The sequence below is a fragment of the Botryllus schlosseri genome, chromosome 12, assembly GCF_051294905.1.
Source record: "Botryllus schlosseri isolate E-star chromosome 12, Bs_hap1, whole genome shotgun sequence".
Taxonomy (NCBI): Eukaryota; Metazoa; Chordata; class Ascidiacea; order Stolidobranchia; family Styelidae; genus Botryllus; species Botryllus schlosseri.
The window spans coordinates 25,977,307-26,003,994 of NC_137247.1; the positions used below are offsets into that span (position 1 = coordinate 25,977,307).

At 39.3% G+C, this 26,688-nt stretch overlaps 2 protein-coding genes across 2 annotated transcripts in view; both read right to left on the reverse strand.

The window, feature by feature from the left end:
- The window catches only part of LOC145452822 (uncharacterized), a 345,136-nt gene that overhangs the window by 146,437 nt on the left and 172,011 nt on the right, over positions 1–26,688 (reverse strand). The window lies entirely within an intron of this gene.
- LOC145452814 (uncharacterized) lies at positions 462–18,624 on the reverse strand. The gene is made up of 11 exons (XM_080330956.1): positions 18,433–18,624; positions 18,273–18,373; positions 18,110–18,212; positions 15,587–15,774; positions 11,872–12,293; positions 8,512–8,689; positions 7,580–7,730; positions 5,292–5,436; positions 4,293–4,449; positions 2,427–2,558; positions 462–675 (listed from the first exon to the last, which is right to left on the reverse strand). The coding sequence occupies exons 1-11, from the start codon at positions 18,612–18,614 to the stop codon at positions 551–553; spliced, it is 1,884 nt and encodes a 627-aa protein (XP_080187082.1). The 5' UTR covers positions 18,615–18,624; the 3' UTR covers positions 462–550.

Sequence of the window (26,688 nt, forward strand, 5' to 3'; positions counted from 1 at the left end):
ACGCATATTTTTCCATACGTCGTGGAATTCGTTCTCGCAACAAAGCCATATATTTGAGTTTATATTTTGTAATGCAATACCCACCCCTAGATGATAAATGACTTTTTGGATATGACGAACAAAACCACTTGCGTTATAATCGCCAATCAAATAATAATCAACAACAACAATATATGCGAACTATTGGATATCACCAAACATAGTTATAAAAAGTGGGTTTAGCAATACTTTAACTGAAAACTGAGCAGTCAACACAATGACTTGGACTCAGACTCGAGTCATAATAACATGACTCGGACTCGACTCCCTTCTTGCTGACTTGGACTCGGACTTGATTCAGTTGTGAATTGAAAATAACTCGAATTGACTCGAGTCAAAACTATAAAAGCGAGATTGACTTGTGAATTGGAACCTTGTGACTTGGTTGTAACCATGCAGATAAAACAATCAGACCTCACACATTTCTGTAGTAGGCAAGTATATTTCTTGGCGGATTTGAAAAATGTTTCTCCATCTCATCTCCAATGAAAATACGCAAAAAAACGACGAACTAAGGATTTGCGGCGATAAAACTGCGCAGCCGGGTTATTATCGCTGTCGGCGTTTCGTAAAGATGTCCGATGTATCGATTGCAACCAACCGGCGTGGTCGTCAGACACCCGAATTGTTCGTACTCTGTGATACAAGAATTATTGGTCAGTGTTTCCGTTCCGACGGGTTGATTTTTGAGCATTAAGGAGTAAATTCAGTTTATTTTTGTCTGACCTATTGAGATGCTCTGTCGTTCATAGCTGACAACCTCATATCAAATCATAATTGAATCTCATAAGCATGAGAATGGCGAATTCCTATACAGTATACACCTACCTTGGCTTGAGTCGCGCTATACAGTTGTCCCGTAGCATTTTCAGGAAAGCGGGAAGCAGAATTACAATTAATTAGAGTATAGAAATATTTCACAAATTACATTAGAATAAGATTATCGGTATGAGTAGGGCGATTTTTTTGACTTGTCAAAAAAAGTCAAAATTTTGTCAAAATTGTTGTAGCTTTAGGTCAACAAATGTCAAAATTGTTTCCAAAGTCAAAATGTTTTGCAACCTGCTTATCATTTGACATTTTGCAGCTCGTAGCCTACTTTACGCATTGTCTGCTCATGGTGAATCATAAACATTCAAATAAAACAAATAGGTTGACTTGGTGTTATGCTCAACGTACCGCAATATCCTAACTGAAGCAAAGCTGCGTGGGAATTGCATGGTTCTTATATCAAGAAGCGCATGATGAAAAATTGTGAGGTAGACACCATTGTCAGAATGAAGCAACACTGTGTGTCACCATCAGTGTACGTACAACTTCGTGTTGTCAGCCAACAACTGCTGCTGCTGAACATTCTTTCTCCATTCTTGGCCAGCTACTTAGTAATGACAGACCCTTTCTACCCGAGAATGTAGGAAAGTATCTTTCGTTGTACTACAACAAATTTTAATTATTTCTACGACCATTATACGTGATGTAACTACTGGAATTCATCATAGGCCCAGATTTCGTCAAAATAAAAGTTTTTTCATGTAAAAATTTGTCAGTTTTCAAGTCGAATAGTTTTTACAGGCCAAACTACCTCGAAAGGACAGACAGTGGCAACCAGAGATGAAGATAAGTAGTACAATTCTAACATTATGTGGGGGAAAACACCTAATTTTCATACGTTAGGTCAAAATTAGGTTTTCCAAGGTAAAAAAATGTCTAAATTTTTATTTTTTAGCGCAAAATCTTCCGTTTTGTAGGTAGAAAAAATCGCCCTAATGATGAGGTATGCAATCAGTATGCAGTAATCTTCTCAAATTGAGAAAAAAATTGACGAAAATTCAAATAAATTCACAATTTTTTTCAATTTGAAATGAAATCGCATGAAATTCACTGATACATCTTTTTTCAACTGAATTTTACCAAAAATCCCAAAAAAACTTGTATTAAATTGTCTCGAAATTTCATTTTAAATGTTTTTAAATAATATTTATATATATATATATTTTTTATTTTAAGGTATTTTACTTTCTGCTACAAATTTCCTTTCCAGAGCCAGAAAGTAATTAAAAAAATCGCGTGAAATTAACAAAAAAATTAATTTTAGGTCCCTAGAAATTCGCAAGGGAGTTCTCTTTGATGATCTTTTTTAAACTATATTTTTGGAAAATTTGCAATTTAGAACTATGTACAATGGAGAAATATGATCACATTAAAATAAACCCGAATATTTTTGACTGACACTCGTCACTTCTCTACTAGGTACTAACGAGAACCCCTGACGAGTGACAGCCGAAATTATTCGGGTTCATTTCAATATCAATGCATTGTTCAATTGTATATTGAAGTTCTGTACCTCAGAACCTCTTCATTTGCCAGATACAAATTAAAATACTCACTAGCAATGGCAGCGGTTGAGTCGACAGGCGATAGCGTGTTCATATCCACGGTAGACACGACGTAGATTCTGTCGATGTTGTTCACCAAATTCGATCTCATCAAGGAGTACGTGTTTGCAGTAAATGTGGCATCTAAAATATAGCGCAACGCAATGGTTACTGCAATGACTCACGTGACCAAATATGGACGGACTTGTACAAACCACCTATCTAGTTAGTTGGCAGTCAATTAACTACTGAAAAGTGTGTAGTTTTAGTTTCAAAAAGTTAGCAGGTCAAGTTCTAGCTGCTCGTTTTAAAAAGTTAGTAGTCTTGTTTTCAACTGCGTATTTTGAAAAGTTGTAGTTCCAGTTGTGAGTTGGAAAGTGATCAGTTCTCGTTCTAGTGGTAAGCTTTGAAAAGTGAGTACTTCAAGTTGTGAGTTTGAAAAGCGAGTAATTATATAGTTATAGTTATAGTTATAGTTTTCACTTTGAAAAGGTGAGTAGTTCTACGTCTCGCGGTGAATTTTGAAAAGTGAGGAGTTTTAGTGAGTTTTAAAAGGTGAGTAGTTCTAGTTCTAGTGATGAGTTTTGAAAGTGAGTAGTTCTGATTCTTATTGTAGTTGTAAGTTTGTGACGTGAGTAGTTCTAATTCTAATTTTGGTTGTGAGTTTGAAAAGATGAGTAGTGCTAGTTGTAGTCGTGAGTTTGAAAAGTAAAAAGTTTTAGTAGGAGTTTTCAAAAAGCAGTAGTAGTTCCAGTTCTAATTCTTGTGTTGAGTATTCGATAATAAATAGTTCTAGTTTAAAAAAAATGAGTAGTTCTAGTTCTAGTTGTGAGATTTGACAAGTGAGTAGTTCTAGTTCTAGTGGTGAGTTTCGAAAAGTATGTAGTTCTAGTTGGTGTGAAGAGTTTTGAAAAGTAAATACGTTTCGTTCTCGTTCTAGTTGCGCAGTTCGAAATCCCATTAGTTTGTTCCAGTGCTGGTAAGACTCGAATTGACTTGACTCGGCGTTTCAGAAATGAGGATTGACTCGTGACTCGAAGTAAAACTTTCGAGTCAATTTCAAGTCAGCAAGTAATCGGTGGCGATAAAAATCGCTGTATACTTTACAAATGTTCGGATTGTTTTCGAGTGTGACAACAAATCTCATTCATTCAATGATTTTGCGTTTTACTGAACCTCCATTATTCTATTACCAATACATTGACCGCTTACAGCGTACGTTGTCGCAGTAGTAAAGTAATATCATAACAAGGTATCTATCTCTGTTATATTGACTGGTCATTGGTGTTAGGTGATCACCTTAACCAAATCTCTTGTACCATTTAACTCGAATTCGAATAAATTAACAGTTTTATATTACTAGTCAAGCATTGGCGCAGGCTTAAATTGTATCCCATGGATATATTTGAGTGGTGTATCAATCATATCAATTCATTTCCCCCATCTGTGGTTTCGTATTCTATTCTCTATTTTGGTTGATAATTAAAGACTGAGGGTATACAACAGCTACGTAGCTTAGCAGCAGCCTACTACGAATTCGTGAGCTATACAGCGCCTTTTTGCATCTATATTTAACTCTATAGTGATCCCTCGCTACAAAATTAACGGCGAATCCATCTGAATTTCAAATAGCCAGCGAAATGCAATGACTTAATCATGCCTCGTTCTTCGAAAAGACAACTTGAATTGAATTGTGACTTGAATTGAGTCACCTCTGAACATCGAGTGACTTGACTTGACTCGAGTCACTTTCCAAAATCGATTGATTTGACTTAACTCGAGTCAAAATGTTCAATGACTCGAGATGACTTGTGACTCAAAGGTGGTGACTTGATCCCGACACCGGTTTGTACAATTCTGAATGTGGGTAGTTTTTACCGAAATTTGGTATGACGCTGGGGTTCGGCAGCATCACGATTGCATAGTTCTTGCTCGTGTTGCGGTCGCCGCTGGCCGCCTGAAACATGCCAGAGTTCATGCAGATCATCGTTGGCAGCAAGCTCATGTCTATGCATTGCAGTGGCATCGTGTCGACCTGAAAAGGAGAACTATCTCAAGGTTTTGCGGGATCTCACATTCTAACTACGGTAGTTCGCAAACAGGGTTGTAATGACTCACGTCATGCACGAGAAGCTCGAGAATGACAAATGTATGAACACCAAACTTGACTCATTTCGCACTACAGTTCTCCTGTAGCATTTTCAGGAAAACCAGACATTATATTAGAATCAAAATCAGAACATAGAAAGTAGACGCATTTCACAAATTAGGTGACCGACTTTTCTCTCCAATTAATCTGCTTGGATTAGAGTTGCCATATTTTGGAAATATGAAGATTGCGCTTTTTCAAAATTTTCAAACTTGCAAAACCCGAGAAAAATCCTGAAAAAATGGTACATCTTTCCCACTTCGTGGTCGGTTGACTAAGAAAAAAGAGGTCAACTTTCCGGCCCAGCTCCCGTAATGGCCACTGGAGCGTTACTACTACGGTGCTGACTCGTTATATCTGAGTCAAATTTGGCCCTATATATAACCGAAATTCTCAGAAAAGACGACAAAATCTCAAAAATGAGGGCATTTGGGCGTCCTCCGAGGACACTTTCAAAAAAGTCAAAAAAGAGGACAAATCCTCTTAAAAGAGGACGTATGGTAACCCTAACTTAGATAGGGTTACCATATTTGGGGAATCTGAAAAGAGAACACCTTTTCAAAATTTTTAAACTTACAATACCAAAGAAAAATTCGGAAAAGGTCAGTAAATAGCATAACGAGGCAAATCCCGATTGAACACTTCAAGAAACTGGAGGTAATTCGTCAGCACACACAATTTGCGGTTCATGTGTATCTAGCTGGGAAGCATATAGATTGTAGACTCACCGTTGCAGTGGTGACATCAACAACTAAAGGACTTATCATATGGAAATTGACAGGCGGCGAAGCGGCAAAGTTGCAACTGCCAGCGTTTCCTTGAATTCCGAGCCGTGTTGTCGTTTGGCTCAATGTCTGCCACGTAGATATCAACCTTAAAACGAATCAAGTAGTGAGGAAGTAGACTATTTCTGCTGTGTTCTGGGATTTCGATTAGAGTTCACTAATGTCGGATTAGTCAAAACTGATATCTATAGCAAGATTTGGACAACCAGAAAATTTTCAGTTTTAACAAATCAGATTAGAACTAAAATTACAGGTACACAGTTTTTCAAATTAGATCAAAATTAGAGTTATAGCTGCACAGTTTATTTCCAAATTAGACAAGCATTAGAATTATAACTGCACATATTCTTTCCAAATTAGGTTAGAACTAGAATCATAGCTATAGAGCTTGTATCCAAATTAAATTAGTATTAGCATTATAATTATAGCTACACAGAGTCTTACAAAGTAGGTTAGAATTTGAATTAGAGCTACACAGATTTTTTAAAATTAAACCAGCATTAGTATTAGAATTGTAACTACAGTTCCTTTCCAAATTAGATTAGAACTATAGTTACGAGATTTTGTTCAAATTAGACCAGTATTAGTATTAGAATTATAACAACGCAGTTTTTTTTTCAAATTAGACTAGAATTGGAGTTGTATACCTAAGCACTTTTCCAAATTATAATAAAATGAGAATTATGGCTACAATTGTTTCTAAATTAGATTATAATTACGAAATTCGCGAAGAATTGGACATTGAATGACGTTCAGTTCATATCAAACCAAAGCTACTTCTCATAAGCATGATAATTACAAATGTTTATATTTAGCAAGATTGACTCGTCCCGCACTATACAGTTCTCCTGTAGCATTTTCAGAAAAATAAAATTAGATTAGAATGAAAATGAAAGCATAGAAACGTTTCACGTATTAGATCATCTACTGCAACGTTTGTTAAAATCGAGTGCAACTCTCTCACAATTTTAGTGCAACAAAAACTTGCCCAAGTGCAAGGGTGTCAAGCATCCGGCCCGCCAGACGATTTCATCCGGCCCGCGAAGCAATTCTGAGTAGATTGAAAAAAAATCTTATATTATCCAGCCCATTTGTAACAAATGTTAGGATTTTTTCAAGGAAATACTCTCATTGAATATTCCCTCAAGGCACCAAATGTAGAGCATGTTCATCGTTCATAGGACACATTATAACGACCCGACTCTGGCGTTGTGGTTTCACTCTCTCCAATTTGCGAAGGCACACTGAGCTCAGAGTTTTATGGAAAAATGGGCCAAAGAGTAGTTTTTCACAGAAAAGAAAACGCCAATACGGAACCGTTATATGCCGTTTACATGGAATATGTATTAGTTACACAAATATATAATTACGGGTCTCAATTTACGTGAAAATTAAAATAACTCTGTTGGGTTGTTCAAATAGACGTTTTCTGTCAGATTTTTATGGTTATGGTGGGTAAAATTGTTCGTTTGTTCTCAAGCAATGCTGCCTCAATTATACCTTGAAACAGCCTAGCTATAAAAGCAGAATATTTTATATTTATTATAACAAAAAACTTTAAAACATATTATTTTTCAAATTTTACTGGCAACCCCATGAAATCGTTGGGTTGTCTAAAAAAACGATGCATATCAAATTTATCTCAATTCCAACCAGCAGAAGCGAAGTTATTAGAGTACAAAATTTTGGAGTTGATGATATAGTAGGAATTCAATTAATAATAATTTGAATTACCCACCGTAAATACTATTTTTTCAAATCGAAGATTCTTCAACTGCAATAACTACGCGTCCGCGGGTTGTAATCGAGTTAAATTGTTACGCATCGATTTTTACACAACCTAACAATTTTATCAAGTAGCCATAAATATCATAAAAAAAGTGATTTAAACAGACCTATTGTACATTGTCCATGTCTGATGACCAAGGCGATTATTTTTTGACCGAAAATTTTGCACTAAAATGCAAATTTTGACACTTTTTCACATTAAAAAAAAAAGAATTTTGACAAAATCGAAGTATTTGAATTAGGCATTATTACTTATAATGTTAGAATTCTAGTAGTTTTCTGCATTTCTGGTTGGAACTGTATGGAAGTGGCTTGGCAAGAATAGAGAAAGAACGTTCAGCAGTAGCAGTTGGTTGCTGGCAGCAATGAAGTTCAGTGTAGGCTGCTTTTGAATTTTTGTTGACATGCCGATAATATTCACCCTACTGATGACACTATCTTACCCAGTTATAAAGTCCTTTTGTCTGTAGAATCCTGGAAAGTCAGTTCGTGTCGCGGATGTGAATGGTGGAGTTCCAGGCTTGGTCTGACAATTGTCATTGAGAGTGGACATGTCCATCAACACAACAAAATCCACATTAGGATCAGGGACAACTGAAAACGATATCACAAATACACATATGGTAGAAGTATCGATTTTAAAGTAAGTAAAAATGCAAATATTCACGCCGAAAACTGATGAAAAGTGAGTTCTTATAGTTCTAGTTCCAGTTGCCGATTTTGAAAACGTCAGTAGTTCTAGTTTCAGTTGAGGATTTTGAAAAGTTAGTTGTTCAAGTGCTAGTCGCTGATTTTGAAAAGTGAGTAGTTCTAGTTTCAGTTGTAGTAGCGGACTTTGAAAAGGTGAGTACTTCTAGTTCTAGTTCTAATTGCATATCTTGAAGAGGTGAGTAGTTCTAGTTCCAGTTGCGAATTTATTTTGAAAAGTGAGTCATTTTAGTTCTAATTCTGGCCAATCTATGACTTTAAAGGTGAATGGTTATAATTCTAGCTGTAGTCGCTGATTTTGAAAAGTAAGTCCTTCTATAGTTCTAGTTGTAGTTGCGGATTTTGTAGAGCCAGTATTTCCCGTTGTAGTTGCGGATTTTGAAAAGTGAGTACTTCTAGTTTTAGTTGTAGTTGCGAATTTTGTAAAGTGAGTCGTTTTAGTTCTAGTTGAAGTCGGTGATTTTGAAAAGTGAGTCGTTCTAGTTTTAGTCGCTGATTTTGAAAAGTGAGTACTTCTAGTTCTAGTTCTAGTCGATGATTTTGAAATGTGAGTAGTTCCAGTGAGTTCTTGTTCTTGTTCTAATTCTGGCTCCCGTTGGCACTATTTTGACCATTCAGTAGTTGGTACAAGTCCGACGGCATTATAGCACACAAAAATTATACTTACCACAAGCTGGTAAACCGGTGCAATTGGTAGTCTTTGTGAAACAGCTCGCTGAACTGTTCGATCCGCCGCTAGTGCAATTTCGAGTGCTGGTGTACTGTCCTGTCCCACACGTGACAGGGCAAGATTGGTCGACCCACGCCGATGCAGTTTTACAAATGCTCGTGTCGCAGGCTACGGTCTGATCAGATAATTGATATTGATAATTGTAAAATACGCTGAAGGAAAAGAAGGCCAGCGAAATCCTATCCTAATATTTTAAAACATTTTTAATTCCTACGCGAATTTATCGAGGCTATAGAACAAATAAAACAATTTATATCGTACACCTATTTGTCGGAGTACTCAAATGTGTTTGAACATAAAATGAATTCAAGAGCTTCATGGAGGTACAGAATTTCAATATACAAATGAATAGTTTATTCATATTGAAAGGAATTCGAATATTTTCGGCTGACACTCATCAGGGGTAATCGTCAGCAACCAGTAGAGAATTGGGAAGAACATTGTATATCAACAATCGTATCAACAATTATGACGTCACCGGCATGGAATTTCGAATACTAGGGGCTGAAGTAATCTAAGAATAGTAGTATCTAAAATAGTACATCGAGCTTAAGCGCTCTCTCCGCCCGGATTATTCGAAATATCATGCCGGTGACGTCATGTTTTGTGATATATTGTATAAAATGAATTGAAAATCTCTACTTCTACTTGCAATAGAGTAGAAATTCGCGGTGGTACTTTGGCTTCCTCCTGAATACCAACGCAGAATCCTTTCACAACTTTTATTCTTAAGGTACAGTTTTTCGATTTTGAAAATTGTCCATTGATAAAATTAATAAAACATCAAATTTTAAACTCATTCAGAGCTTCGTAAAGTAACATTAGGTCTGAAAAAATGTTCGATTTGACTTGAAGTTCAAGCCGTGTCATTTGACGACATGCGAGCAACAAACAAGTACAAGCGAACCCGCTAAACGGTGCAGTTTGCACGATCATTCATTTTGTGAAGGACCGTAACTGCCTCACCACAAGCCCCCTATCTGTAGGGGCCGAGCTTGAAGGGGCCGAAAAATATTTCCAGAAAGAACATAAAATAAAGAACATCTTTAAAAACTTTTTTCAACTTTTTTCAAATATTTTTCGCGCTTGACGCGCGGTTCAGTGTCACTAAATGTCTTGATTATTGGATGTCGTTCCCCCAAGAAATACCAGTGATTTATAGAAAGAAGCATTTCGACGCCAGCCATTACCGCGCCAACAGATAATGAAGTTTAAGCTAACATAGGACTCCGAGAACTGTGCGAAAAATTCTGCAGCGAGATAACCTCGACTGAAAAGGACTGCCCTTAGTTAACCGAAAACTTCGGTATATATATATGTTTAATTGTCCATAGGCTCCAAAATGACTGGCGCCGAATCTCGCTATCTTGGCAATCTGTACCCCAAAGGACAAATACAAGACCATAGAGAAAATTATTTGCCAGTGAAGAAATAGCAATTCGGAATCGTGTGCGTCCTTTAGTTTAGTACGCTTAGATGATTTCAATATCTACTCACTATATTGACATGCAATGAAGTAATTATTCCAACAGGCCCACCCGAATATGTTTGATTATTATAAATTACGTGCCTAAATTTTTGTGAAGACACCTCGATCAACTCTACCGAAAAATCTGATAATTCCGAGAGTGTAAATAATTTATAGCTATATATATGCAACTACCAATATTATTGACCGATTCAGTCATGAATTAAATAAACTTTTCGCGCTTCGCGCCATTATGTCGCATAGACTCTCGTGAATACATTCATTGGATAGTATGAATGTATTCACAAGTACTGGTTTAAACATCAAACAGAAGCCTCCACATAAGTTTGGTTTATCACACCGTGGGGGGCCAAGACCAACGTTTTTGGGCGGGTAGGATGAAGATCGGCCCTGATTTTGTGGATGGCCAAGTATAGCTGTTGTCAGGTGCATTCATGCGGCGCATTATATCCAGAGTAGCCTACGTCTGGTGGTAGTGGGCGATGAGCAAGATAGCATGACTAGGTGCTTGGTTCGACTCCGAAACGATTATTCTCTCGATATTGTCGAACAGAAGAATATTATTCGAGTTGGCGTGGTCGGTTAAATCCATGACCTTCGGCGCAAAAGACTAAACGACTATCGGCGCCGCACGTTTATCTGGGCAGGGCAGGGCAGGACTCAACAGACTCACTACGGTAAAATCACGTGAATGCCATCATGAACATAATTAATTACGATCTAAACCCCAAAATGTCACTCTTTAGCAGGGTTGTAACCAAGTCACAAGGCTCCGAGTCCCAAGTCCATCTCACTTTTATAGTTTGACTCGAGTCAAGTCGAGTTATTTTCAATTCACCACTGAGTCAAGTCCGAGTCCAAGTCAGCAAGCAGAGAGTCGAGTCCGAGTCCAAGTCATGGCGCTGACTGCTCAGTTTCCAGTTAAAGTATTGCTAAACCCACTTTTTATACCTAAGTTACTTTTAACAGATTCCGGTGGCATTTTAAAGTACTAGTACCAATAGACGAAATATCAATAGTGTGGTTACTTTAATATTCTTCTAAATTACAATGAAATGTCGGTCTTGGCCTTCTGAGTCTCGAGTCATATGACTTGGTCCGAGTCAAGCGCAATGACTCGAGCCCAAGTCGAGTCAACACAATATTGACTCGAGTCGAGTCATTTCTGTATTTTGAAAAAATGACACGAGTCATCACAACCCTGCTCTCTAGCACCATATACCTGCAAAAAAACGGTTGCATACTTCACGTTTTGAAATTTTACCGATCCGCGAGGTGAAAAAGGTTGAGAACCATTGGTTTAGACCACTTCTACTTGTCTGTTTTAAGTTTTCAACGCGAACCCAGGCCTCGAATATACTCAGGCTACATTTTTACTTACTTGGAAATCGCTACTTCTGCTTGCTGTTGAGTAGGAATTTAAAGCGTTGATTTTACCTTACCAACCAGGGTTGTAATGACCATAGTTATGATTCGCCCCGAGTCCGACTCAAACCGCAATTTTTGAGTTTTTGAGACTTGACTCGAGTCCTATTCCTAATTATGGAAAATGACTCGGCTCGACATGAATCTCTCGACTTGTATATCAGTCATTGCGCATGACTTGACCAAGTCACATGACTCGATCAAGTCATATGACTCGAGACAAAGCAAGCCAGAAGCTGTCTTTTATCAGTGTGAATACAGCTCTTAAAGAAGTAGTGCAAGTAGGCAGAATCTACTGGTAGTAGAAGTAGAAATGCGTCGTTACTCATCCCATCTGCATAAATACATAGAAGGCATGGTAAACGCACAATTATTAGGCTTACCTCGGTTGCTGTCGCGTTATTACAGCCGACCGTTGAGGCGGCTACCACGGCTCCCGCAAGAACACACCGTCTGGTCCTAGTTTTATCGCCACTCAAACACGCAGGCTCAGCAGACGCCACACAGGCACCATATGCTCCCCACGTTTCCCAAGAGGCCACGGTGGCCGTTGTAGTAGCTACTGTCGTTGTTGTAGTAGCGAGAGTTGTTGACACAGTGGTGGTTGTTGCTGGTGTCGTAGTAGTAGTTGTGGTTGCTGCAGTCGTGGTAGTACCGGTAGTAGTTAATGGAGTTGTGGTGCTTGCAGTGGTGGTATTGGCGGTAGTTACGGTAGTCGTAGGTGTACTGGTAGTTGTAGGACTGTTGGTCGTTGTAGTACTGATAGTAGTCGTAGTGCCGGTAGTAGCTGTAGTACCTGTAGTGGCTGAGAGAGAGAGAGAGAGAGAGTTATAGGCTTACCATATTTTGGAAATCTAAAAAAAGGACACTTTTTCAGAAATTTGAGACTTGCAAAACCGGAGAAGAATTCTCAAAAACCGGTGAATTTTTCCCACTTTGTAATCGGTTGACTAAAAAAAAAAAGTAATCTTTTCCGCTCAGAGCTCAAAGTACCGTTTTTCTTCCCGCTTTGCTAGGTGGATGACTAAAACAACAACAACAACAATAAAAAAAGGTCATCTTTCCGCCCAGAGCTAAGATAACCGTTTTTCACTCCGAAATGCCCACCGGGGCGTCAGTTCTGTGCTAATTTACGGCATGTCACTCGCAATTTGCTCTAAATTGACCTAAATTCTCAAAAAAGAGGACAAAAAGGTGTCCTCCGAGGACACTTTAAAAAAAGAGGACGTATGGTAACCCTAGATATATATAATTTGTTTAATTCGTTAACCATTGAATACAGAAAGCTATATTAATAACCATACAAGCAGACTTGAACAGCTAGGCCTATATGTCAAGTTAGAGTTGAATACCGGTAATCAAATTTTAATCTAATATGTTAAATGTATCTTTGCTGTAATTCTAATCTAATTCGTGAAGTGTTTCCACGCTTTATTTTCAATGCTAATCTAATATCTGGTTTCCTTGAAAATGCTACAGGAGACCTGCGTAGTGCGAGACGAGCCAAGCTCGTAGTACAGATATTTTCCCTTCACGCGCTTATGAGAACGAGTTCTGATTTGATACGAAGTGTACTTGCTTCAGTGTACAAGTTTTCGCGAATCATGTAATTCTAATTCTAATCTAATTTGGACAAAATGTGTAGTTATAATTCCAATTATAGTATTTTTTATTTATAAATAAATAAGTAGTTATAATCTAATTTAGAAAAGCTGAAAATTTCCTAGTTGTCCAAGTCTGCATACGAGTCTTGAAATGAAATTGTTTTACCACGTATGAATAGAAAGTAGTTTTGCCATCTACTTGTATTTAAGTACAAATTTGCGGCATTAGGCTACTTCTACCGCCGCGTCTACCTGAGTAGCATCGCGAATACCTTTATCATCCCTGCTTATCTGGTCATTGCGCTTGACCCAGTCAAGTCACACGAATCAAGACAAATCGGACCAGAAACTGTCTTTTATCGGTTTGAATAAACCTGGTAAGGGTAGAGATGGTCAAAGTAGCCATAATTGGTACTGAAGTAGAAGCAGAAGTAACCACGTAAATACACACTCAAGTCCAAGTAGAAATTTCCAAGCCAATAAAAAGTCAGTATTCTGGGCCTAGTTTTGGCAATAAAGCTGAAAACATTATTATTATCAATCAATCAATCATATATTCGTCACACCAGTGAAAATCCGGTACGGAGCAGGATGACGACGAGGGGCCGCAATGCCTTAGTACACAGTCGTCACCTGCAGGAGTTTACACATTGGCGCATAACAAGGAAAATAAATATACAAAACTACAAGAAATGTAGAGAAAAAAATCAACAAGGATACAACGAGCTATATACATCAAATTTTTGGGACTGCAGTGCATGACTGAGTCTATAGAGCGCAGTTTACACGGTACTTTACAATACAAGACAGTAATTGCAATACCGGCATCAAATCAATACTTATCTAATATATATTTCCGATAACGCTTTTAGATGTATTGACAGGGACCCGATATGACTGAAGTCTGCAAGGCCAGAGTAACTCGTACTTATTTGGATATAGAAATCAGTTTCTTTCCCCCAATCAAACAGGAACGTAATCGAGTAAAGAAACGAATACAAAAACAATGAAATTGAAAGCAGCTGATTTAAATGAAGGAAACAGCTTTCGTTGTTGAAAATGTGATGCGTGCAGCAGACAATACCAATTTCACCTACGTTCATAGTCTTGATATTGTTGTAACATCTAAACCAAGATTGCATTTACTCAAAATTAGAGCCTGACCGATATCAGATTTTTGAGCCTTCACCAGTAATCCAGATATATTCAACAGAGATGGCATCTACCGTAGGTGCAGTACCAGAATTTCATAGCATTTATTTGAATAGCTTTACAGTCATCTCTATGCTTGGACATGGATATGAAATAAGCTAGAAAAGGTTGCATCTGGACACTTGTAAGCAGTGGCGATCAGTAACGAAGTAATTCTACTTTTCTAAACTACTCAAGCAGGTATATACCTACTTGCGCTAATTACTCAAGTGATTATGTTCTCAGACTACTACTTCTGTTCAACAGTTCTCAGTTTTTAGGCAGACGTAGGCCTAGAATATTTACTTTTTACATACTCAGAAATCACTACTACTTGTACTTGAGTTGACACTTACGACGCTACTTCTACTCGAGTAGCAACGATGACGACTTTGACCACGTCTGACTGTAAGCTATAAGAAATAGCTGAATATTCCCTATCTATCAGTCCGAGATTATAATTCTCAGACTCCCTACTATCATGTTGTGATTATGCCGATATTTAATTCTATAATAGCCTGTATCAATATCTCGTTCAGAGTGTGATATCAACTCGATATGACCGCCAAGCCGGTAATAAAATCGGTCTAACACTCTAAGTGCAATGTATGTGCATGTTACGCAGTAGGACCGTATTGACCATGAATCACAGTTGTAATCGAGTCCCGATGTTCCGAATTATCGAGCCATGTCGAGTTAATTGAAGCCCGAGCCCAAGTCACGTCACAGTATTCAGTGTCGAGTTCAAGTCATGTTCGACTGATTTTTTTTTTGCAACTTTGCTTGGGTGAAACGAATACCCCCTCCCCCTCATTCCCATGTCTCGCTATTAAGCGGAGGTAGTCCGTAAAGAAGTACTTCTACTTTATCAAAGTACTCAAGTAGGTTTTGCCGACTACTTCCATTATTTTAGAATAGTCCTACTTCACAATTTTCAGTTTTTCACGCAAATATATGACTTTTTACTTACTTGAAAATCGCTACTTGTACTTGTACTTGAGCATGAATTTACGTCGTTATCAATATTTCTACTTTAGTACACCTTATGACTACTTTGAATCTACTTTTAACATCTTTACTCAATCAGATAAAGGTCAGTTTCTGGCCGGATTTGTTTCGAGTCATATGACTTGGTCATACAAGTCGAGTCACTGAGCAATTGCGACTCGAGTCAATATAACCCTGCCACCAATCGGACAATTGATTGTCTCCGGTTGGTTCTGCCAAAAGTGCGCAAAATTATAGTGTCCGAATTAAGCGGAGTCGACTCTAGCTGCATTTATTCAAAATAAATTTGCAGTACCTGCAGTTGTTGTAGCACCGGTAGTAGTCGTGTTCGCAGTGGTTGTGGTCGTATTGGTGATTGCTGTGGTGGTTGAGGCAATTGTGGTAGTGGTAGCCGGTGTTGTCGTGGTGGTTGTTGTTGGTGGTGCGGCACAGGCGGAGCCGGGTACTATGCAGCGTTGCGTTTCCCGGGTCGCACCTTGACATCTGAAGGAAGGTTTGAATTCCTGTTACACACCACACTCTTTATAAGTGTTAGGAACAAGTCACCGCCTTTGAATCACAAGTCACATCGAGTCACTGCGCATTTTGACTCGATCCAACACCTGTTTATTACTGCTCAGTAGGGTTATTATTTTTCTGCAGGATTCCGGAGATTCACTGTTCAAGTCGTTAAGTTGTCTAAAATAACGCTGCACACCAAATTCGATTCCAACGCATAGGAGTTTTAGACTTTTGAATTTATTAGAATTTTACTGTCCACTCATGAGTTGTATACAAAATCAATGTAAACATATTTGATGTAATTACTACCCGCAAAGAAGCGAAGTTTGAGTGTTTCGTTAATAATTCCGGAATTATCCACCGTCCAAGCTATTTTTGTGAATCCAAATTGTCAACAGCGGTAACTTCGCTTCTACTGGCTGAAAGCGAGAAAAATTGTTATGCATCAGTCTTTTAGGCAACTTAACAGTTTTATTGGGTTGACTGTAAAATTCGAAAAATGAATTTCAATTTATGTGTAATAATCTAAATTAACTCTTAGTAGCAAGGAGCGCATCATTTTTACACTGAAAAAAAAAACATATCGCAATACTCGAAAGTAATCATGATAATTATTACTCGATTCAGATTCGAGTACTTGAACCATACCATGGTGTACCATAGTGTACCATAGTGTCAAGCCCTAATCATCATATCAACTTGCCGTAGCAGCCCCTGGACAACGGTAGGGGCCGTGACTTCAATTCTGAGAAGCACTATCAATGCATTCGTAACCCGCTCTGCCCAGAGGCGATGACCTTCTCGGTATCACAGTAGGCAACAGACAGCACTATAACACACTGTTCGGATATATCGGAAGATATACCAGTGGAGATAAGACTTCATTTGAAAAATATTTCCTGAAATTTACCACATATGAAGACTCGTTGAACAAGCAATGGAGATGAATTGGTCATCAGTAGGGCAATTTTTTTTTGACCTAAAAAACGGAAGATTTTGACCTAATAAATCTAAATTTTGACCTTTTTTGACCTAAAAAAACTGAAATTTGACCAAATTTTGACCTCACGTATGCAAATTAGGTGTTTTCGCATATAATGTTAAAATTGTACTACTTATCTTCATTTCTGGTTGGCACTGTCTGTCCTTACAAAGTTAATTGGCCTGAAAAAACGTTTTTGGCTCAAAAACTGACAGATTTTTACATGAAAAACTAGTATTTTAACGAAATCTGGCCCTATGAAGAATTCCAGTAGTTACATTACGTATTCTGGTGGAAATAATTAAAATTTGTTGTAGTACGACGAAAGATCCTTTCCTACATTCACGGGTAGAAAGTGTCTGTCCTTACTAAGTAGCTTGCCAAGAACGGAGAAAGAACGTTCAACAGCAGCATTTGTTGGCTGACAACACTCAAGTTGTGTGCACACTGCTGGTGACAAACCGTGTTGCTTCAGTCTGGCAATGTTGTCTATATCACAATTTTTCAGCTTGCGCTTCTTGATATAAGAACCATGCAATGTCCAAGCAGTCTTGCTTCAGCTAGGATATTGCGGTACGTTGACCATAAAACCATGTCACAATTTGTTTCATTTGACCATTTATGATTCACAATGAGCAGACCCTTAACAACGGTAGGCCTATAAAGTAGGCTACAAGCTGTAAAATATCAAATGATAAGTTCACCGACAGCGCAAAATCTACGATACAAACGAAATGCAGAGGTCAAAAAATGTTTGACTTTGTAAACAATTTTGACAAATTTTGACCTAACGCTACAATTTTGACCTAATTTTGACTTTTTTTGACATGTCAAAAAAAAATTGCCCTAGTCATCAGTTACTATGAATGAAGAACTCGAGTATGTTTGGTGGAAATTAGTGGTTCATTTTCGGCTTTATCACCATCGTCGGCAGGTATTTTTATCAGACATATTGCGTCGTAAATACACCTTCTAAAATCGAAATGGATATTCGTCCGGTCCAACCTGAGTGACGTACAGGGCCGTGCTGCGTTGGCATTCAGTATAACACCATAGATAAATTACCAGCCTTAAAATTTAAATAATTTGTAATTGTCTCCATTCCTTCATTACAAATCAGAGAACATTCTCATAAGCACAAGAATGGCAAATGTCTGTACTCAGAGCTTGGCTCGTTTCGCACTATACAGTTCTCCTGTAGCATTTTCAGGAAAACCAGAAACCAGATTAAAATCAAAATTAGAGCATAGAAACATTTCACAAATTGGATTAAAATTAGATTAGCGTCTGCAATTAGTCTAATTAGACAACTCTGGCAGAGAGTGTCGGACTTACACTGTGCCATCGCAATCTCTGTATCTGTACTGAGTCCCGGGCGCGCATGCGTACCGCCCCTTGCACGGTTCCCAGCTAGACCACGCGTTGAATGTTTTTCCCCCTGAAAATAAATCCTTAATCAGTTACTGTACCCCCCATTTTGCATGTATGCCTGCATTACTTTTGTAGTTTTGAATAAAGTGTTTCGGCTCCACACATCGCGGGAGTCCGAGCGCTCGGTTTCGAGGTTTCCAGCAGCAGTTGAATCGATGGCATTGTCGTCTATGATGTGAAATAGTGCGTAAATATACAGCAATGTTAGCTAACGCATTCGACATTACTTGGTAGTGTATTTTCTGCCGCACGGGGTGTCACCCTCACAGGTCAGTTTCACCTTAGCTTTTCCTATGTTGACTTCACCGCTTGGGCCACTCTCAATGCTTTCATCCATGTTAATCCCATGGATATCTAACACAGCAGTTGTTACTGCTGTGCATGCGGCGAATAATATATATCTATACATATCTCCTGCACTGATTTGTATTCCGGTCAAGAATAAATATACTCAATACAAAACAAAGTATCTTTCTCAGCAGATATTACAAGCCAACGAATTCAACATGTTCAGTCTGGCACATATTCCTACCATTACCTTAACCTCTAATCATAACCCAAACCTAACCCCTAGCCTCAATTCTAACCATAATCCCCAACCCGAATGCATTAATACCTACATATCAAGTGTCAAATTCAACATCCCAAATCAACCAAGTGCCTTATATCGCAATTCACACTCTCATTCAGTAAAACATACATTTCCGAACTTACTAATGCACTATTGGCGCATCGCTATCATAGTAATTATAGTTTTCGTGCTTATAATGACGAAATCACCAAATGCTCAAGTCAAGAAGCCGAATTCACAAGTAACCTTACAATCATCCTTCATAGTCGAACTCGTGTGGCACCAAAACGTCCAAGTTCACATTTATAAATGGGGACATGAAAATTCACACCCTAAGCAGATATACAGTCTGAGTAAAGTTAACTTTATAATTGGTTTGTACCGCTACACGTCATCGCTTCTCGTAAAGCGCGCTCCAAGCACACCGAAAGACATGTGTAATTACGTTATCCGCAATTCTTTGTGGGGTAGGATTATGGAATGGTCGGTTGGTCGCATGTATCTGGGAGCACTTCGGCTTAATGCTGCGTTGCGATACGCCCTTAGGGCAATATACATTGTTAGAGAGTTGAGAACCTGTTATTCGTGTGGTCGTAACTCCAATCCGCGGTAGCATTCTTGAGAATCCATCTTCGGGTTATGAGTGCTCTTCGTAGAATGCAAATATTACGGTGTTAGATTCTTCTTTGCATAGTACAATGTCAATCACATCCTCTAAGCGTGTGACTTTACCGATCTTGATACTGAACCCGGTAAATAAATCTGCAACAGTGTATTGCATTGAATACACACTGGAAAATCTATTTCATCGCCATCTCGTATATGCGTGGAGAATTGGAACACACTAGGCGTTGCGCAGATACATTCAGTTATAGTTACATTATAGGTTCGATACTACTTACCACTGTGGAAACCTTAATACCTGGATTGGTCATACGAAACGTGTAGTACAATGCAACGCATGCTAGTGGAAATGACATATCTGTGAAATCGTGATCAAGCTACAGCATTGCCCCAAAATGTACCGATATAGATATGGTCGAAAATATACCACAGGATATTTAATGTGATGGTATTACATTCTTGTGGTCGCACTGAAGGTTCATGTATGAATTTTCCGCACCATTCATACTGTTTTGACCTTTTAATATGTGATACTCGAATACTCGGCTAGACTCGAAGTTTAAGAGTCAATTTAGGAACGGATCACCCATGTTCTCGATTTTGCCATGCCGTAGCCTACTCTTCATCATATTGTATAATGCGGTAGATGTTTTAGATTAGCATAGGTGTTCCCTGAGTTAGTAAAAGTTAAGTGCCGCTGCTGTAGCCATAAGCAAGCCGAGTACTTAAAAATAACATCCAGTAACGTTAGTAGCAGCAGAATCAGCTTGAATAATGTGATATCTCCATTCATTTCATCTGGAAAACTTCGTATAAATTCGATCCTTATATGCCAGATGACGAATTCGAATGCTACTGCTGCTTTGGACATGCGACTGCATGACCCGCCAGTGGCTGTCAATTGTAGACAAATGTTAAAAAGGAGCTCATTGATATGATATCCAAAGGCAAATTTACAGGGTTGTAATCAAGTCAAAAGGTTTCGAAACACAAGTCAATCTTCCTTTTGTTCACTTCTGACTAGTCAATTTCGATTCACCAGCGAGTCAAGTCCGATTCCAAGTCAGAGAGCAACGGGTCGAATCCAGTGTTGGGATCAAGTCACTACCTTCGTGTCACGAGTCATTTCGAGTCATGGCACATTTTGACTCAAGTCAAGTCAAGTCAATCGATTTTCGAAGGTGACTCAAGTCCAGTCAAGTCACACGATTTTTGGAGGTGACTAGAGTCAAGTCGAGTCAAGTCAAGTCACGAGTCTAATCACAATTCAAGTCAAGTTTCCTTTTCGAAGTATGAGGCATCGTTACGTCATTGCATTTTGCTAGCTGTCTGAAATGCAGATTGAGTGGTCATTGATTCTGAACCGATGAACGAATATAGAGTTAAATATCCACGTACGAAGGCGCTGTATAGCTCAAATATACGTAGAACTGCTAAACTACGTAAGTAATTCCATAGCCTCAGTTTATAGTTACCAGCCAAAATAGAGAAATGAATTGATAAGATGCAATGCATTACCCATTTACAAATTGATATGATACAATTCGAGCCTGCGCAAATGGTAGATGACTATATAAACTAACTATATTCGAATTCAATTCCAATAAAACAAAAGGTTTGATTAAGGTAAGAAAAAAGAACAGAAATAGAATTTTGCTGTCAAATTACGTTACTAAACTAGTTTACGACAACGTAAGCTCTAAGCTTCGATTACTTCGTTTGATGGAAATGGATTTGTAATAGGCAATGGAGGCTCGGTAACACGCACGATCGCTGAATGATGGTGGACATGGTCGGTAGCCGCGCAATTTCTTGAGTTTATAGTCGCCCTTCGATAAATCGAAACCCGTTACGCCTAGACAATCCGTCACTCATTTCGAGATTGCTTCCTCTGTTTACGCTCGCAGTTACCGACGCGGACCAAAGTGGGTTGCTGGCGTGGTGACGGAAATACTGGGGCGTGTTGTGTACATTATAAAAACAGACCATGGGTACTGGAGAAGGCATAAAAACCAACTCCAACTACGCTTGATTTCCACAAGTAATGACACAGCCACACAGGAAGTTGCTCAGCGTCATCAGTCGCAAGCTGAGCAACAATTGGTCAGGAATAGGACACAACGCCCTGCAGCTAGTCCTGCTCAAACGTCGGGCAGACGTTATCCGCTTAGAATTAGAACCCAAACTGATTTCTATCGGCCAACGTAAATTACCTTGTACTCCTAACTTACAGGGGAGGACTGTTATGTTCATGCATTTTAGGTTGGTGTCGTTTGCCTCTTATTTGTTTAGGATTAGTGATTACCGCCAATCATTATTTCTTCGTGTGTCGTGCTTCGTATTTATACCCTGTGTTCTGTTGTCTACTGGTATTTTTTCGTTTAACTGCACTCTGGATCGTGTCGCTGCCTAAAGTTATTCTGCTGTATAATATACTGATACCGTATTGCAACCTCGTCGTATTGAGTTATTGTTCGAACAAGATCAAGAACATAACAGATTGGTCGCTCTAACAGATTACAACAGAGTTTCGCGAACAATCCGACCATTTGCAAGATACAGTGATTTTTATCGACACCGAATAATTGATGACTTGAGATTGACGCGTGAATTTTGCTCCGAGACACGAGTCAATCCACATTTTTGATACGCCGAGTCAAGTCAAGTCCAGTCATTTTAGCAATGTGACTCGAGTCAAGTCAAGTCATACAAAGAAGGCGACTCAAGTCTTACTCGAGTCAAGTCATGACTCGAGTTTGTTTGTTTGTTTGTTTTGGGGTATTCATGGTGTTTGTCGACTGCTATGGTCATTTACACCAGGCCGATATTCTTCATATTTTCCGTAACTGCCGACTTATAGCACGGCCCACCTCTAGGCTTTTGTAAGACACCGCTGACGCGGATGAGGTGGCGAGGAGGAGCCTAGGTAAACCTCCAACAATTAGGTATCGGAATTCGGAAGTCGACCTCGGTCGGACTCGAACCCGCACCTATTGGTGTTGCAGCCGCGGATTATACCACTGCGCTATCTCGCCACCCTTATGACTCGAGTCATCCCAACACTGGTCGAATCCGAGTCATAGTGTTGAGACTCGAATCCGAGTCTAAGTCATAGTGTTCAGTGTACACAATCGAGTTCATATCAGTTCCAGCCAGGTGGCGCTTAGCCTATAGTTTTTACTCGAGTCAAGGTTGGTGTCCGAGTCACAGTGTCGAGACTCGAGTCCGAGCTCAAATCATAGTGTTTACCGAGCGAGATGGTGTAATGGTTGTGCGTCCGGCTTCTCGATCGATAGGTCGTGGGTTCGATCCCCGGCCGGGTCAGACCAAAGACTCAAAAACTGGTATCCGCGGCTATCCTGCTAGGCGCTCAGCAATCACGGATAGCATGGAGGAGAAAAAACGGGGGTGCAGACTAGATGACCTTAGTATAAAGGCCGTATCGAATCTCCGTCGTCAAAGCATCTCGATGGTGCAGGCGAAAAAGAATACCATATCTCTCTCTCTACTGTTCATTTTCAAGTACACGTCAGGTTCAACTCACTTTTTTTAAAGTATTGGGTGATATCGAATGCCCCGCATTCATAAAATAGACTCGTTTCTTCACTTACCACGTTTATTCCAACAGATACAAGTCCGTTACAACAACCGACGTAGAAACCGGAAGTTCAGACAGATTCTTCAGGTCGCAAGAGAGTTGACATTGATGTTAGTCAACACACAGTGAGTAGCTTGCGAGGTATTGACGTTTTTAGTCTTCGCTGTCTGATCGCATAAAAATCTCGTTGAAAGCAAAAAAGAGTACGGCAATCGGGAAAAGACTATAAATCTTCCTAAGAGAGAACATATGATATCGCTACTTTTCGGATGCATTGTAGGAATTTCTTAATACTGCATCGTTTTCTACATCCCGCATCTTGTACTCATTATGTCGGGAATTTTGCCTTAAGATTGGTAAACCAACACCGATATTGTGGCGCGTCCGCAAACATTGGTCGCTGTATGTCTTGCATGCAACGCCACAATGCATTCGCCGTACATACATAATGAAACGATCCGTTTGTGAACTAAACAGAAAATACGTAAAAACCTTCGCAATCTGTATCGATCGATGAAATGGCACGTGTACACCCAGTCAACAAAAGTGTGTACATTCAATGCCGAAACAGGCGAAGAAAGTGCAGGAGAGAAGTGAACGCAACCGTTTTGACACTACAGTGAGGTGGCACCTTTGATGTACTAAAACTGATCGCTCTCGAATTTAGAAGATCGATTGTTCTCCTTTCCATCGGTCGGCCAGCGAGATTGGTGTCAGCGTAATTAACCAATCAAATTGCGCTTGATTATCGTGCGGCTTCAACGTAACGTTCTTCTGCCTGGCTTTTCCAGGTTCGTGAGCACTTGAGCGTGGAGTGATTGTGATGTCATAAGTCATCGGATGTTGTTTACCGCTGCACAGTGCACACTTGAATTTTGAATTATCGTCCGTACCGGCGAATTGTATTTCCGAGACTGTAGCGATGGAGTGGAATATGAATGAAGTTCTTTGTTGAGATAAGTGAGGCAAGAGATAGTTCGTGTTATTTTTGAGATTTGAGAATAGCAGATCAGTCATATTAATTGCTTGTTTGCGTTAGGCTTGTACAATAGGACATGATATAAATGCTGACTTTGACTTTTCCGTGGCCTGAAGTGTCAGGTTGGCGGCAGTGAACAGCGTGATACTTGTCAAGTGCTCTGACCGTTATGCGTACTACGGACTTGTTGATATATATTTTAATGCTAAACCGCGGAAGAGTGAAATTACCGCGCGCTGAATCTTGACGTGTTGTGGTTATGGCTTTGACATCATTTGTTAATGCATTCATTAATGTTGGCTATGTATATTAACGAAACATGGGATATGCTCACTCAACCATCTATTTTCTCTGTCTGCATTATCTGTAACTGAATTTACAATCGTTACATCGGTTGCCATTTCAACTGTTCTGCCAAATACTATATCTTGTAATAATTTGTGATTAAAATTTGTGATACTCATTTCAGTTAATCTACGAGTTATTTTATTGCTATATTTAGCCTTTATTTTACGATGGAGACTGAAGCCATGAAGTGACTGCGATATGCCCAAATATCCGTGTATATGTCTGATGTGAATTGAAAGAAATGCAGCGTTGGCGAAGGCAACAGTTCCTAAAATATCGTTCTCTAAGCATTGCTTCAGCCTGCAGCGACAATGTCCTTGATCAGCCGATTATCATTACTAATGATATCTCGCTTTCTGTACATCGAGGAATATGAGGCCAGTGGAATTACCCAGATATCAGAGACCAAGTCAAGCCGAAACGTGGGTTTTATCATTCACAATTGGGCTCTGAATGAAGTTAGCGTCCCACACAGTGAGCTGGCTGCTGATGGTAGCTCCGCGTTGCCTTGACCCTATTCTTCCCGCCAAGGTACAGACTTGTTCGATAAACCAGATTTTGTCTGCATTTCAATTCAAGAACAGGAATAGTTGTATCAAACTTGTCCAGGAAAGAACATCTCTCTGTATCTCGACTGAAATCACTGTGTCGTTTTACGCATTTTATATGACTGTCTGTCTGTATTTGACCGGTATTTTGAATATGCTCGTGGTGGATTTTATTATAACTAACACGAAAATGAAAATATATTGTCAAATTGTGATGTCTTGCAACATAGGGTTAATATATCAGTCAGAAAGCAATAATGATTCAGGTAGCGATAGGGTTACTAGCAATTGTAAGCTGCAGTAGCGAGAGGGTTAATGAACGGCAACTAAAGGGTTAATGAGTCTGCGGCTGAAGTGCGAAAAGTGTATCTTTTGAAGCATCATTTTGACATCGAATGCGTAAAATACGCCGGGCGATCGCTTCCCATTTTGTTGACTGGGCAGACGAGTTCCGTAGTGTAGTGGTTATCACGTCTGCTTAACACGCTGTCGGTCCTGGGTTCAAGCTCCAGCGGAATTACTTTGACGCGTTCTCCTGTTCTATTCGGTAAAATCTATAAATTATATATTAAAGCTGTAAAACAAGGGATGTTCGTATACACCGTAGGAAAATTACTCCAGCATACTTAAAACGATTGGAATGTAATCGGTTTGTTTGCATTATAATTTACCGATTATTGATTAAATTAATAAGGACGTTGTTGATATTTAAGCACGCACTGGAAGTCACGGCAATCATATGTGGTACATTAATTACTTTGACGCGTCTTCCTGTTCTATTTGGTAAAATCTCTGGATTATATATTAAAGCTTTAAAACCAGGGATGTTCGTATACACCGTAGGAAAATTACTCCAGCATTCCTAAAACGATGGGAATATAATCCATTCCATTCGCATTTTAATTTAACGATTATTGATTAAATTAATTAGTTCGACACGCACTGGAAGTCACGGCAATCATATGTGCTACAAAAGATCGAAATATCGTCCTCCGTCCTCCACAATGGCCAGTGCACACTCTTGATAATTGACGTTCCAATCCGTATCGTTGGGGTCCAATCCTAATCTCATATCTGAAATCTTTATGTTCCAATTTTAATCCTATTCCCATTTCTGGGCTTCTTGGGAAAGTTACAGGAGAACTGTATCGTGGGAAACGGGCCAGGCTTGCTGTACCGACATTTGTCATCGTCGTGCTTATTGGAATGAACTCTGACTCGATATGAAATGTACTTGCTTCAATTTCCAAGTTTCCCGAATTCAGTGATTTAATTCTTACCTAATCCGTAGAAAATTCCCATTCTAATGTAATTTGGAATATATGGAAGTTTGGCTCAACTCTGCTACTGCTATGCTGGAAAGTGACGAAAAATTCCGATGAAATAGTACTTCTAATGGCCGGTAGGCTACCTACAATTATTTCCAAGTGCATGTTTTATAAAAAAACTCCGATATTATCGGTGAAGCGATAAGCGGTCTCGGGTCTCAAAAGAAATTCCGGCGTCAAAGCTGCCGCGACGCGGGAAAACCAAGGACCTTCAGATCTTCAGTCTGACGCTCTCCCGACTGAACTATCGCGGCGATTAAGGTGGCCAGTATCGGGCTCGAACCCGCGACATTCACGTTATTAGCACGACGCTCTAACCAACTGAGCTAACCGGCCCGTATCTAATTTGACGGACCGTGGCGTCATAAACCAATAAATGACGTGGAAATCTCAAAAATGTTCCTTTTATTTGGTTTGAAGTGTTTGCAGTTTGTTGATGGAATGCCGGGAGATCGCTGTCACAGTACAATCTCGTTCGGACGTTCGG